This window comes from Oncorhynchus kisutch, linkage group LG19 (genome assembly GCF_002021735.2).
Source record: "Oncorhynchus kisutch isolate 150728-3 linkage group LG19, Okis_V2, whole genome shotgun sequence".
Lineage (NCBI taxonomy): Eukaryota > Metazoa > Chordata > Actinopteri > Salmoniformes > Salmonidae > Oncorhynchus > Oncorhynchus kisutch.
This window is the reverse complement of record NC_034192.2, coordinates 40,328,110-40,343,405: the sequence shown is the minus strand read 5'-3', so window position 1 is coordinate 40,343,405 and position 15,296 is coordinate 40,328,110. Positions and strand designations below refer to the sequence as shown.

The window sequence follows — 15,296 nt, the reverse complement described above, 5'->3', positions numbered from 1 at the left end:
TGTCTTCTAGTGGTGATGCTGTGGCTCTGTGGTCACCACTGTCTTCTAGCCGTGACGCTGTGTCTCTGTGGTCACCACTGTCTTCTAGCGGTGAAGTTGTGGCTCTGTGGTCACCACTGTCTTCTAGTGGTGACGCTGTGGCTCTGTGGTCACCACTCTTCTAATGGTGACGCTGTGTCTCTGTGGTCACCAGTGTCTTCTAATGGTGACACTGTGTCTCTGTGGTCACTGTCTTCTAATGGTGACGCTGTGTCTCTGTGGTCATCAGTGTCTTCTAATGGTGACGCTTTGGCTCTTTGGTCACCACTGTCTTCTAATGGTGACTCTGTGGTCACCAGTGTTCTCTAATGGTGACGCTGTGTCTCTGTTGTCACCTCTGTCTTCTAGTGGTTTCGCTGTGTCTTTGTGGTCACCACTGTCTTCTAGTGGTGACACTGTGGCTCTGTGGTCACCACTGTCTTCTAATGGTGACGCTGTGTCTCTGTGGTCACCAGCGTCTTCTAATGGTGACGCTGTGTCTCTGTGGTCACCAGCGTCTTCTAATGGTGACGCTGTGTCTCTGTGGTCACCACTGTCTTCTAATGGTGACGCTGTGTCTCTGTGGTCGCCACTGTCTTCTAGTGGTGATGCTGTGGCTCTGTGGTCACCACTGTCTTCTAGCGGTGACGCTGTGTCTCTGTGGTCACCACTGTCTTCTAGCGGTGAAGTTGTGGCTCTGTGGTCACCACTCTTCTAATGGTGACGCTGTGTCTCTGTGGTCACCAGTGTCTTCTAATGGTGACACTGTGTCTCTGTGGTCACCACTGCCTTCTAATGCTGACGCTGTGTCTCTGTGGTCACCAGTGTCTTCTAATGATGACGCTTTGGCTCTGTGGTCACCACTGTCTTCTAATGGTGACTCTGTGGTCGCCAGTGTTCTCTAATGGTGACGCTGTGTCTCTGTGGTCGCCACTGTCATCTAGTGGTGACGCTGTGGCTCTGTGGTTACCACTGTCTTCTAGTGGTGACGCTGTGTCTCTGTTGTCACCTCTGTCTTCTAGTGGTTTCGCTGTGTCTCTGTGGTCACCAGTGTCTTCTAATGGCGACTCTGTGTCTCTGTGGTCACCACTGTCTTCTAGTGGTGACGCTGTGGCTCTGTGATCACCACTGTCTTCTAGTGGTGACGTTGTGTCTCTGTGGTCACCACTGTCTGCTAGTGGTGACGCTGTGTCTCTGTGGTCACCAGTGTCCTCTAATGGTGACACTGTGGCTCTGTAATCACCACTGTCTTCTAGTGGTGACATTGTGTCTCTGTGGTCAACAGTGTCTTCTAGTGGTGACTCTGTGGTCACCAGTTTCTTGTAGTGGTGACGCTGTGTCTCTGTGGTCACCACTGTCTTCTAGTTGTGACACTGTGGCTCTGTGGTCACCACTGTCTTCTAATGGTGACGCTGTGGCTCTCTGTTCACCACTGTCTTGTAATGGTCATGCTGTGTCTCTGTGGTCACCACTGTCCTCTAATGGTGACCCTGTGGCTCTGTGGTTACCACTGTCTTCTAATGGTGACGCTGTGTCTCTGTGGTCACCATTGTCCTCTAATGGTGACCCTGTGGCTCTGTGGTCACCACTGTCTTCTAGTGGTGACGCTGTGGCTCTGTGGTCACCACTGTCTTCTAGTGGTGACGCTGTGGCTCTGTGGTTACCGCTGTCTTCTAGTGTGATGCTGTGTCTCTGTGGTCACCAGTGTCTTCTCGTGGTGACGCTGTATCTCTGTGGTCACCACTGTCTTCTAGTGGTGACGCTGTGGCTCTGTGGTCACCACTATCTTCTAGTGGTGATGCTGTGGCTCTATGTTCACCAGTGTCTTCTAATGGTGATGCTATGGCTATGTTGTCACCACTGTCTTCTAGTGGTGACGCTGTGTCTCTGTGGTCACCAGTGTCTTATAATGGTGGCTCTGTGGTCACCAGTGTCTTCTAATGGTGACGCTGTGGCTCTGTGGACACCACTGTCTTCTAATGGTGACGCTGTAGCTCTGTGGTCACCACTATCTTCTAGTGGTGATGCTGTGGCTCTGTGTTCACCAGTGTCTTCTAACTGTGACGCTGTCTTCTAATGGTGACGCTGTTTCTCTGTGGTCACCAGTGTCTTCTAGTGGTGATGCTTTGGCTCTGTGGTCACCGCTGTCTTCTAGTGGTGATGCTGTGTCTCTGTGGTCACCAGTGTCTTCTAATGGTGACACTGTGTCTCTGTGGTCACCACTGTCTTCTAATGGTGACGCTGTGTCTCTGTGGTCATCAGTGTCTTCTAATGGTGACGCTTTGGCTCTTTGGTCACCACTGTCTTCTAATGGTGACTCTGTGGTCACCAGTGTTCTCTAATGGTGACGCTGTGTCTCTGTTGTCACCTCTGTCTTCTAGTGGTTTCGCTGTGTCTCTGTGGTCACCAGTGTCTTCTAATGGTGACACTGTGTCTCTGTGGTCACCACTGTCTTCTAATGGTGACGCTGTGTCTCTGTGGTCACCAGTGTCTTCTAATGGTGACGCTTTGGCTCTGTGGTCACCACTGTCTTCTAATGGTGACTCTGTGGTCGCCAGTGTTCTCTAATGGTGACGCTGTGTCTCTGTGGTCGCCACTGTCATCTAGTGGTGATGCTGTGGCTCTGTGGTTACCACTGTCTTCTAGTGGTGACGCTGTGTCTCTGTTGTCACCTCTGTCTTCTAGTGGTTTCGCTGTGTCTCTGTGGTCACCAGTGTCTTCTAATGGCGACTCTGTGTCTCTGTGGTCACCACTGTCTTCTAGTGGTGACGCTGTGGCTCTGTGATCACCACTGTCTTCTAGTGGTGACGTTGTGTCTCTGTGGTCACCACTGTCTGCTAGTGGTGACGCTGTGTCTCTGTGGTCACCAGTGTCCTCTAATGGTGACACTGTGGCTCTGTAATCACCACTGTCTTCTAGTGGTGACATTGTGTCTCTGTGGTCAACAGTGTCTTCTAGTGGTGACTCTGTGGTCACCAGTTTCTTCTAGTGGTGACGCTGTGTCTCTGTGGTCACCACTGTCTTCTAGTGGTGACGCTGTGGCTCTGTGGTCACCACTGTCTTCTAATGGTGACGCTGTGGCTCTCTGTTCACCACTGTCTTGTAATGGTCATGCTGTGTCTCTGTGGTCACCACTGTCCTCTAATGGTGACCCTGTGGCTCTGTGGTTACCACTGTCTTCTAATGGTGACGCTGTGTCTCTGTGGTCACCATTGTCCTCTAATGGTGACCCTGTGGCTCTGTGGTCACCACTGTCTTCTAGTGGTGACGCTGTGGCTCTGTGGTCACCACTGTCTTCTAGTGGTGACGCTGTGGCTCTGTGGTTACCGCTGTCTTCTAGTGTGATGCTGTGTCTCTGTGGTCACCAGTGTCTTCTCGTGGTGACGCTGTATCTCTGTGGTCACCACTGTCTTCTAGTGGTGACGCTGTGGCTCTGTGGTCACCACTATCTTCTAGTGGTGATGCTGTGGCTCTATGTTCACCAGTGTCTTCTAATGGTGATGCTATGGCTATGTTGTCACCACTGTCTTCTAGTGGTGACGCTGTGTCTCTGTGGTCACCAGTGTCTTATAATGGTGGCTCTGTGGTCACCAGTGTCTTCTAATGGTGACGCTGTGGCTCTGTGGACACCACTGTCTTCTAATGGTGACGCTGTAGCTCTGTGGTCACCACTATCTTCTAGTGGTGATGCTGTGGCTCTGTGTTCACCAGTGTCTTCTAACTGTGACGCTGTCTTCTAATGGTGACGCTGTTTCTCTGTGGTCACCAGTGTCTTCTAGTGGTGATGCTTTGGCTCTGTGGCCACCTCTGTCTTCTAGTGGTGATGCTGTGTCTCTGTGGTCACCAGTGTCTTCTAATGGTGACGCTGTGGCTCTGTTGTCACCACTGTCCTCTAGTGGTGACGCTGTGTCTCTGTGGTCACCAGTGTCTTATAATGGTGACACTGTTGCTCTGTGGTCACCAGTGTCTTCTAATGGTGACGCTGTGGCTCTGTGGTCACCACTGTCTTCTATTGTTGACGCTGTAGCTCTGTGGTCACCACTGTCTTCTAATGGTGACGCTGTTTCTCTGTGGTCACCAGTGTCTTCTAGTGGTGACGCTGTGGCTCTGTGGTCACCGGTGTTTTCTAATGGTGACACTGTGGCTCTGTGGTCACCAGTGCCTTCTAATTGTGATGCTGTGGCTCTGTTGTCACCACTGTCTTCTAGTGGTGACGCTGTGTCTCTGTGGTCACCAGTGTCTTTTAATGGTGACACTTAGGCTCTGTGGTCACCAGTGTCTTCTAATGGTGACGCTGTGGTTCTGTGGACACCACTGTCTTCTAATGGTGACGCTGTGGCTCTGTGGTCACCTCAGTAGCTCTTTTGGTGGGTGTGGTCCAGACTGCTGTACTTGGTGGAACATGCATTTGGACAAAGCAAAATGTAGAGGGAGTTTGAACTGGGTGACTGGCTGGCTGGCTGGCTGGCTGATGATGATGATGATCATATGAGCCTGAGCAATGGAGCAAACGGACCAGCTGTATCCCCACTTTCAAAATAGGTGCACCCCCATTTTTTGATCCATTGGGTAATTTATCATGTTCAATGATTAGTAGTGTTTTGAGCTAGTATATATTAAAATAGATATGGCCATTTTATATATGATATAATCATTAACAGATTGCTTTTAAAACCCTGTCCCCCGTTGCCTCAAGATGAATCATTTTGACCACTGGACAGTTTTGCCTAACTCACACGCGCCACTGTGTTGGTTTAGTGCAGTTAGAAAGCACTAGTTGCACCACTGGTGTATAAAATGAAAAGCCACCTGCAAAAGAAAATTGTTAATCTATTTTGTTGTGCTGTTGTTACATGCATATCGTTGTTTCATGTCCGATGGTGTTGATTCAATGGTGTTGTTCCATATCTTTTGAGTTCCGTGCACCATGAGCAAATTCATTGTATCGTTTGACTTTGCCTGTTAGAACCATGATGAGCACGGGCATGTTTGATTAGGCTTCACTGTATCATAGACTCTGACTCTGAGTAGCCTTCCATCAGTCTACCAAAGGTTGCACCTTAGCAGAAAACGTCAAGTTCTGTAGCTCGAGGCCTGTCAATGAGTAGCTTGCAATTGAGAAATAATCAGTATGGCTAATATATCATGATTGAATCTGTGAAATAACCCCCGCCCCCATTCTGCATTTTGTCACATTTCTTTTCCCAACATCAATCAGTTAACTCAAATAGTTCAAATGTTTTCATTCAGTAACATTCATTCATTAATTCAGTAACATTTCTGGGTGAGCCCATTTGAAAGCACATCATGGACGCTTTGCGGTTACATATGGAGCCAAGCTGTCTTTATGTGCCTATGTGCCAAATGAAAAAGCACAGGATAATATGTATTTCGATAAAACAAACAGCTCTGCTTGACTTGGTAAGTAATATTGAACAAACAAACCATTTCTAGTCTTTGCATCAAATATGTTTGCTGCTGAGACTAGTTCATTTTAAACATTTTCATGGCACCAAAAAAAAAAGTCCATGTCTAAAGAAAAGTGTGCACCCATAATGATGATGATGATCGTGGTGGATCAATTTGTGTTGAATATCAAATTGACATCTCCCCATTTGTTATTCTCTCTCTCTCTATCTCTCTCTCTCTCTATCTATCTCTCTCTCTCTCTCTCTATCTCTCTCTATCTTTCAAGGTATTTCTTCCGTAGCGGGAACATTGAGCACCCAGGGGACAAGCTGTTCAACACCACTGTGGAGGTGCTGCCTTTTGACGTGAGTCTCACCGCTATTTACCCGATTCAATCCCAGCACATTATTACCATTACATAACCTTTACCATATATTATCTTGCAATATGAGGCTCGCCACTATAAGCCTGATTCATCCTGTCCCAGGATTGTCAGTACATAGACCTTTACTATAGTAATATCACTGGAAATATATGTAATTACAGTGATTTATACAATGGGTGGATGTAATCCTGAATGCTGATTGAGCATTCCAGCCGGTGTCTATTCCACAAGTTACCACCGCTAAAATGCCTATTTACTCTGTGCCATCTGACTGCGCAATCCACTGTCTCTCAGCTCAGCCAGGCAATATGCAAACGTGATCTCCGCTATAAAAAAGCATCTAGACATTATCTCACATTTCTTTTAGACTAACATTTAGTTTTCAACACCAGAGATTTGTATAAACCTTGCTCTCTACCTCTCTGACATTTGCAACATTATTTCAATATTCAAATTCGATCTCCAGCTGTCCCATAGTAATGAACGTATCAGGAGTCGGAACGAGACAGATATGCAGGCATGCAGCTTTTCTCAGTCAGTTGATATCATGAAACAGCTAGCATCATTTTCATGGATATATACAAAGAAATGTAAATTGAAAAAAGGTCAAACAAAACGAAGTACAGCTAGTTTGCAGCCTTTCCAGCTTTGGTTTGAAGTGATTGTGTTAGCTGTACTGTTGGCTAGCTCCTCTGAACAACAGTGTCCTGATGAGAGAGTCCATTTTCTATGCCAGGCTAAATCGTGCCTCATTGTTATGTATCCAAATAAATTTCACTAACAAACAGCTTAAACTAATGCAAATGCAACTACTTTGTTATTATTCTGTCTGTACTGTTTGACTTGACCATAAGTTACCATAGTTAACTAGCTAGCAAGCAAGGGATAAGAACGTTGCCAGCCAGTATGGCAATGGAACGAACGAACGACTGGGTCGGGTCTCTGGCAACCAAACCGATAGAACGAATGACCAGCCGGCTTGAGTAGCCACCCTAGATTTGTGTCGGGACTATATCTTGCGGAAGGATGAAATAGCATGAATACATTCATCAAAATAACATTTTTAATGAAAATATGTCAATCATTATTTGAATATGTTGGTAACCCGTTGTATAAAAGTGATAATGCCTTTGAAGCTGATGTTTGGAGGATATATTGGCACGGTTTGCCGGCATTCGACTTAGTCTCAGACCTAACAACACCTGTGCCACCACCTGTGCCAACACCGGCTTCTTGGGCATTATCACTTAATTATACCATGGCATTGTTGAATACTACTTTCTGATTGGCTTGAAGGGCACTCTAGAGCGTGCATTATTTCCTTAAAACGCACAGAATATTTGCATGGTAGAATTCAACGGCTATAGTTAATTTTTACATGTTTTGTTTGAGCTGCTTTTGAAAGCAAAAGTCGAATTGAAAACAGTATTGGTATTTGTTGAATTCGATTTTCATAATAGCCAGCTAGGACTGATGGTTTGGTTAGCTAAACTAGCAAGTCTGTTTGTTTAGTTACCAAGGCATCTACTGTAGCAATCTAGTAAACTTGCTAGATACTTCAGTGGATGTTGAACACATTTCTATCTGCAAATGATCAAAGTTCTAGTGGCAACCGTGTTAAATTATAACCATGGTATGAAAGGGACAGTCAACTCGAGGCTCTATGCGTTCTCTGGAAAATAATGCAACTCCGTGGAAAGTCCGCTAACGCCTTGTTCAATATCCCTTACATATACCGAGTATACCAAACACTAGGAACACCCCCTTTGCCCTCAGAACAGCCTCTATTTGTTGGGCTATGGACTCTGCAAGGTGTCGAAAGCGTTCTACAGGGATGTACTGTTACATACAGGGTCTCAAGATCATATACTTTCAGGAGATCTCTATTCTTTTGTGTTATTTCTATTGAAATACAGCCCATCTCATGGAAAGCCACACTGGATACATCACTCTTCCTCAAGTGGAAAGATATATAAAGACATGTGAAGTCAGCTTCCATCTGGTTGACATAGAAGCACATAAGCCATGTTTAAGGGCGAGCACCCACAGTGTTAAGCCCCAGAGGACACAGAGAAGAGCTGAGAAATGACTCAAGACAGAGTGAGGTTCTCTCTCTCAAAAAAAAAGAGAGTACGAGAGAGATATTGTGGAGAAAGAAACAGAAAAAGGGGACTCCCGGGCGGTGGTAATCAAATCAGTCTCCCGCCGGCCACGGTTTGAGAGCTTTCGCCTTAAAGAATATTTCACCCGGCAGGGTGGCTAGGCGAGGTGGGGATTTCAGATTAGGTTCCGCAAACTGACGCTCGCCTTGACAGATTAATAGCTGGATTGTTTTCCCCCTCTCTCTCCTCCCTCTCTGTCTATCTCTATTTTATTATTTATTTTCCCTCCTTCACTCATTCAATCTCTCCCTACACCTGACTGTCATTGAGACCCTGTAATGCTGCAAGAGGGTGGAGGTGTTTCTGTTTTTGTTGTTGTTGTTCCTCCTATGGGAAGAATATGAGTAGAAGTGTTGATGATGAGTAGAAGTGTTACATGTCTTTAGAGTCATAACAAGTTATGCTTTTCTTAGAATGGAGAAGAAAGGATTGAGGAAAGAAAGGTAAGGAAAGACAGAGAGAATAAAGACGAGGAAGGATAAGAAAACAAGAAGATGATGCGAGAGAGAGACGCTGTCAGGTGCCTTTAAACGGCGGGAAATGTCATATTTTTACAGTGTAGCGTACAGATGTACAGTAGGATCTTAATTTGATCACTGTTGTATTACTGAGATTACAGATGAGCTTTGTGATTTACATAAATTCACTGAAAACCTACACTAACACACGGTTATACTAACAGTATTGCACTTTTTATGGAGCTTACTTTATGTAGCAAATAGCCTAACCACCGATCAAGCAACATTATGCACTAAACGTTCAAATCTTGTTGCTGCAGGATTATTTTGCTGTGACAATATAGGTCAAATTTATCAGATCCTACATCTGTAATTACTTGTGTGATTGGGCATGCATTGATTTCTATTTAGAGGACCAACAGAAAGGGAAAATCCTGCCACAAAAGGTCAGCTTGTTTTCCCTCCTGTCCTTTCTCCTTCATTGCTTTAGATAAGCGAGTCAAACAGATATTTCTCCAACAGTATCAATTGCTATGACCCAGCAGCAACACTAAAGAGTCCTGCTGTATTAACTATGGTGACCCATTGATATCTTTCTCACTTTTATGTTTTAAGACGAGGTCAAAGTTAGGTTGATCTGAGTTCACAACTAGTGCCGTGAGGTGTGTGTGTGTGCGCGCATGTGTGTGTGTGTGTGTATGATTTACTAACTGAATTTGGAGATTAAAGGAGGTCAGTAGCAAGGAGTTTGCTGTTGTCAATGCATTGGTTGATGATGTATACAGTAGATTTTAGCTGTGATCTGAGTGCATATCAAACAGGATTTCTGCCTGCATTGATCTTGGTTGTGTGTGTGTGTGTGTGTGTGTGTGTGTGTGTGTGTGTGTGTGTGTGTGTGTGTGTGTGTGTGTGTGTGTGTGTGTGTGTGTGTGTGTGTGTGTGTGTGTGTGTGTGTGTGTGTGTGTGTGTGTGTGTGTGTGTGTGTGTGTGTGTGTGTGTGTGTGTGTGTGTGTGTGCATTCGGCAAGCTTGCAAGCGTATATGTGTTCCTGTGTTGTGTTCCTCACACACCTCTCTCTCTTTCTCCTACAGAATATCCAATCAGAAAAAGAGGCCTTGAAAGAGGGGAGAGAGAAAACACCAAAGTACCACAGAACAGAGGACGGCTTTATCAGAATAGGTGAGTATTTTGCTTTCCGTAGCAAAAATGTTGTTACTGTACCCTCTAATGAAAATGACCCAGAATGAAATTAGCGCCGTGCTACCATGGACATGTTTCAATAGGTGGTTATTAGTACTGGGGATGTATTTACCAGAAGTGTTAAGAACTAGTACTGCAGAAAGAATCACCCAAAGCCAAACAAAGGACTCCACTGTCATAAAAATGATGTCATCTTTTTAGAGAATCCAACACTGTACTCCCTGCCAAAATATCCCTCCAAAATTCTTTCCCTTTTGTTTTCATCCATCCATTCGTCAGTCCCCTTCATCTAACAAAACCTTGTGCCAGATTCTAACCGGTACTGGCAAACAGGAATAGTTCACATGGACTAACAGGCCCTGACAAATTACACACGCACAAACACAAACACACACACATACGCTCATACACAGGCCCCTGACAAATCCATCTCACTCAATTACTGAGCGCTCCAACACATGATTAGCTGCTGCACCATCTAGGACTTTCACAGGAGGACGGGAGGAGTAGATAAGGACTGCCTTCACAGTTTTTAGAGGACCTTAGGTGCTCTTTCTGAAATTGCGTGAAGTGCAAGACAAGTGTTGCACCGGTGCGCTTTAAAACGATAGCATGGTACTCATTGAAAATAATTGGATTTAATGACACTACAGTGTTTTATATCATATTGAAAAGCAGGGTAGGTAAAATGTAGTTAACATGAGGTAGAAATAAGGGTTTGAGCTCAATTCCATTACAACTGAATCAGTGGCAATGTTAGATATACCATCGTTCCTTCCTTCATCAGAGATCTGAGGAGTGGATTTGTTATGCAATAGGGCAGAGACCTTGCTTTCATGTACACTATTATCTATCCAATGACATACAGATGGTTGATTCCTTCAATGAAGGAAGGAAGGAAGGAAGGAAGGAAGGAAGGAAGGAAGGAAGGAAGGAAGGAAGGAAGGAAGGAAGGAAGGAAGGAAGGAAGGAAGGAAGGAAGGAAGGAAGGAAGGAAGGAAGGAAGGAAGGAAGGAAGGAAGGAAGGAAGGAAGGAAGGAAGGAAGGAAGGAAGGAAGGAAGTAGACAGCGAGTGAGAATGCGTGTTCTGAGTAGTCAAACACGTCCCCAGGCCAGTGATTACTGTCCGTAACACAGAGACAGGCTTTCATCCCCTTGAAAGAGGTACTCCTTCTGACAGCATATAAATTACTACAAGCGCTCCTGCTCATTCATAAATATTTCAAGGGGGAATCAATATCAATCTGGCACAGTAGTCAATTAATTGTGCGATATTGCTATCAAATGTTCACCAGGTTCTTCTCCCTCCATTTCTACTTTCAGGCGTAGTGTAACCTAAACCATAGAACTCACTCTATCACTGTGTCACTCTATCACTGTGTAAGATTGATACGAGAGAGAATGAATTGTGTATAGTTAGCATTTCAGTAGTAGATCAACAAAGAAAGCATAGCAAGCTGAATGCATGGTATGGTCATATTTGATACCAGCGCCTTGCCTTGAACCAATTGAAATGTCAACACAACATATCTTGTATATAATATGCTCTCTGTTTGAATTTAGGAGCACATGCAGTATTTATTGAGGTACAAATGAAATACAATGCTTCATCATGACTACAGTGTTGTGTTTACTGACAAAGTCAATAGACCCTTTTTCAGTACACGACGCACAGATGCGTGCGACTCTTGGCTGCAGTAAGCAAGCCATCGCCATCTGCGCCCATTCAACATAGCCTAGATTTACGTTGTTATTACTTCTAAACAAAATAACTTTTGCCGATTCTCGTACGCTTACAATTATGTTTTGATTCTTGCTTGAACAGTCACTAAGATTCTGTTTGGTTGTGATCTTTGCAAAATAACTATTTTGGATACAGCAGTTGTTTGCTAGAATGCCAACGCTTATTGATATACTGTAGCCTGTAGCAAAAGCTAGCCAAAGAGCCACTTTACTGGCTGAAGTGTTTTTTAAGTATAATGCAGCTGATTTGCGATGATGACACAAACATTACATTAAGCAGGACATTCAAACGAGCTTTAAAATCCAATTATAATCCAATTACAATCCATAAACAACATGTAAATGGAGGCTTTTTTGGCCAGTCGCTGGCATTCTATAAGAACTCCCCCTTGTTCTGCCACCAGCTTGTACGCGTCGCCCTCACAATGTTTGTAAACACAGAAATGGTTCTATAGATGTCCAGCCACAGTCTTTGATTGGTTATGTTGGTCTGATATATCGATCCTCTCTCTCTCTCTCTCTCTGACCTCTAGGAGTGTTCCATAATGGGATAGCCGAGGGAGAGGTGGATCCCACATTCGGGCCCCTGGAAGCCCTTCGTCTCTCTGTGATCACAGACTGCCCCGTCTGGGTCATCCTGAGCGAGGTAAGCCGGCCCAGCCATCACCCGCTCACCACAGAGCCTTGGAAGCCTTGTCTTATAAAGAATCCCTTGTATTTTAGGCAACTTAAAGTGTTGGTTCACTGAAAAATCTAAAATGGTCAGATGTTTTCAGGCTTCAAAGTGGTCTAATGTAAAGTAGAATATATGCCTCAAACAGATAGAATATGATTTTGTCTCAAATGCTATTCCTCTTGCACTTCAGATATTCATCAAGAAAGCAGAGTGAATGTCAACACCCCGCAGCAATACCTCAGTCATCCGTTCGACCGTTCGACAGAGGAACGGAGCCTTTGAAAGCTATACTCATTCCCTGGCTTTTGGCAATTAGTTTCTCGAGCGTAGTCGGAGTGCGCCATCTGTTGGCGAGATCTTGCCATCGCAGGGTCCTTCTGAGACTGTCAACTCAATCCACGGTTGACAGACCGTGTGGGAAGATCTTCCCAGACACACGTAATCGGAGAACGCGCCCTGCGTGAACGACACAAAGACGACGCTGTATTTAGGAAACTGTATTTATGTGTACATAAAGGTTTATGTTTTAAATAATTGTAATTACACTGGTAATTGTCAAATAGCTCGCAAGATTGTTTAGCTCCTTTTGATGACATTATGACAATGAAATGTTGCTGCTTCGGAATCAAAGACTTGGCCTACAACGTTACCAAGATACAGGTATGTCTGAATTGTGCAACTTCAATAACTGATAATCATGTTTGACAAATGTTACTGGTTTTACCCAAATGTATTCCCAGTAGGCAGGATCTACCGCACACTCATCACTGATTTGTGAAGGTGCTGGAGGCAAAAGGCAAAACTGGAGAAGCAGGAAATAGTCTCCGCACACAAAAATGTATTTAATTGTGGCTGAGCTTTCGGGCAGTCGATCAAATGTATTCAGAAAATACCTATGTATGTGGATATAGGCCTAATATGCATATTTATGTAACACAATCATATGAATGATCTCTATTATGTGTGTTGATATGTATTTACAGTGAGTGTCCACAAAAGTAAGTCAGAAAAGTAGCCTAGGCCTATACAGTGTAGATGGAAATAGAACTTTAGCCAGAAAGTACACACATGTCTAATGTTTGAATAAAATATCTTTATATGGTCAATTCTAAAGCCAGAAGTCAATGTAGGCACATTATGATTATGGTTCCTACATCTGTTTGAGATTTATTTCATGAACCATCTTCCCTAACATTGTTTTTTCCCCTTCTCCGCCTATCAATTTGCCTTAATGTGACATGAAGTTAACCAGGTTGTGGGGATAAATCAATGTAAGGCAAGGCCAGACACAAGCTACTCAATTGCATTAGCTAGGGAACTGGAAAAGACAGCGGCCTCCATAATACAGGAAACATATCTGATTTACAGGAAACATATCTGTTGGATTTTCTATGTCTGCCACATATCAGATACACAAGGTTAGTTGTAATCCAAGGAGCCACATATCAGATACACACGTGGAGTAATTGTCTGGACTAGTCAGATGTAAGAGAAATATGTAGCTCTAATCAATGCATGAAGAATCATCTTTACTTCTCAGTAGAATCTATGTTTCTCATAATGACCATGAAGAAGTCTAGGAAGGACCCCTCTCTTCCCCTCAAGTGAGGTCTCATGAGAGAGTGAAACTGTCCAATATATGACAACCCCTCTCATTCCACATGTTCTGCACTACTACTATAATGAATTGATGGTGGAATTTATTAAAGTACAGTAATTGTCCTGACACCAGACTTATACATCTTCCAAACAGGCTCTGTGACGGCAAGGGCCAAACTCAAGTTCTATGTATTGCTAGATCAAATCAAATCAAATCAAATGTATTTATATAGCCCTTCGTACATCAGCTGATATCTCAAAGTGCTGTACAGAAACCCAGCCTAAAACCCCAAACAGCAAGCAATGCAGGTGGAGAAGCACGTATTTTGCAAAGTATTTTGCAGTTAAAGGGACACATTCATTTGCTTTTGCATACTTGGATCTAAAACACATTCCTTTATCAGAGCCCAACCGAAAAACCATTGAAAGCCCTTGACCGAAATCTAAAGAGTTGTCGGCACAGAACAGGAGTATGGGATTTCAGCCAATACAAGTGTACTGACAGAGAAATTCAACTTGGGGACTTAACTCAGAAGCAAGGCCGCTTTTCTATCGAATACAGAATGCAACATTGATTCTGATTCTGCTCAATGTTAAACACAGTTTCTCAGCAACAACTGACCTAAACTTGTTTTCCATTTATTGGGGTGTGCACTCCAGTAAACAAGCTGTTTTAGGAGCCCCTTCGTTGCTATCGGTATGGCCACTATACAGTAGCAGGTGCGTGGGTGCATTAAGTCAATGTAGGGCTATGGATAGAAAAATCTGAACTGTACCCAATGAGCTAAGAAGGAGAAAGAGTTTTCTTTTCTTGTAAGGTGCACTGGAATGCATTGCTATTATATGTTGTATTTTGTATAATTTAGATAAACTATATTTAATGATGTTATCTATCCATTCTGTGAATTGTAATAAAGACGGAATTTCAATTGACATGGGTTTGTTTTTGTTTCAAGTTATTTGCTCTGGTCAATTCAATAAAAATCTGAGTAATCTCGTGTGAATTAGTCTGCTTTTGTGAAAGGTAGGCTACGCTACTTTTGTGGTACCAAATCACATGTACATGGGTCACATTCCTTGCATATTTCATTAATGGACCATGTGACTGCAAAGTCCCATTGATATTTTGACACCATAGGCTTTGGTGCTCGGTAGAATGCAAGTGAGCCTATGTGTAGCTATGACATTGGGCTAGATAGATTTGGAGTGCCCGTTTTCTGCTATTCAACTTTGAAAGGCAATGTCCACATTTACTGTAAACGCTGCATAAACTATGTCGGCTCAATCGGAAATTACTTTTAGAAATGTCCATTGAGCTATAGTTCCTTCCGCAGGTCGGATTGAATGCATCTCTAGGCCATAAGGTTTTGTGATAATATTGTAGGGTAGGCTATTTGATATTTTCATTTAGCAGCATACAGTCAGGGTACTTCAGAAAACAGGATGTATAGAACACAGCATTCATTTTCAAACATGATCATCCATACAACATAAAGTGCTTTGAGCACATGTAAAAGCACTACATAAATCCAGTCCATTATTATGGGGTTCAAACACCCCCAAATTTGACCAGGATGGGGGCATGCAATTAGCATTTGTTGTTGTTTATGATCAGAAAAAAAGAACTGTATCCAAATGAATGCATC

At 43.7% G+C, this 15,296-nt stretch overlaps 1 protein-coding gene across 1 annotated transcript in view; it reads left to right on the top strand.

The window, feature by feature from the left end:
• LOC109864824 (alpha-1,3-mannosyl-glycoprotein 4-beta-N-acetylglucosaminyltransferase B) overlaps positions 1 to 14,583 on the top strand; it is a 183,789-nt gene extending 169,206 nt beyond the window's left edge. The window contains exons 12-15 of the mRNA XM_020452798.2: positions 5,714 to 5,792; positions 9,524 to 9,611; positions 11,909 to 12,021; positions 12,242 to 14,583. Of these exons, the coding sequence (XP_020308387.2) occupies positions 5,714 to 5,792; positions 9,524 to 9,611; positions 11,909 to 12,021; positions 12,242 to 12,265 (304 nt within the window). The 3' untranslated portion in view covers positions 12,266 to 14,583. The remainder of the gene's footprint in view (positions 1 to 5,713; positions 5,793 to 9,523; positions 9,612 to 11,908; positions 12,022 to 12,241) is intronic.
• The last annotated feature ends 713 nt before the right edge of the window (positions 14,584 to 15,296 follow it).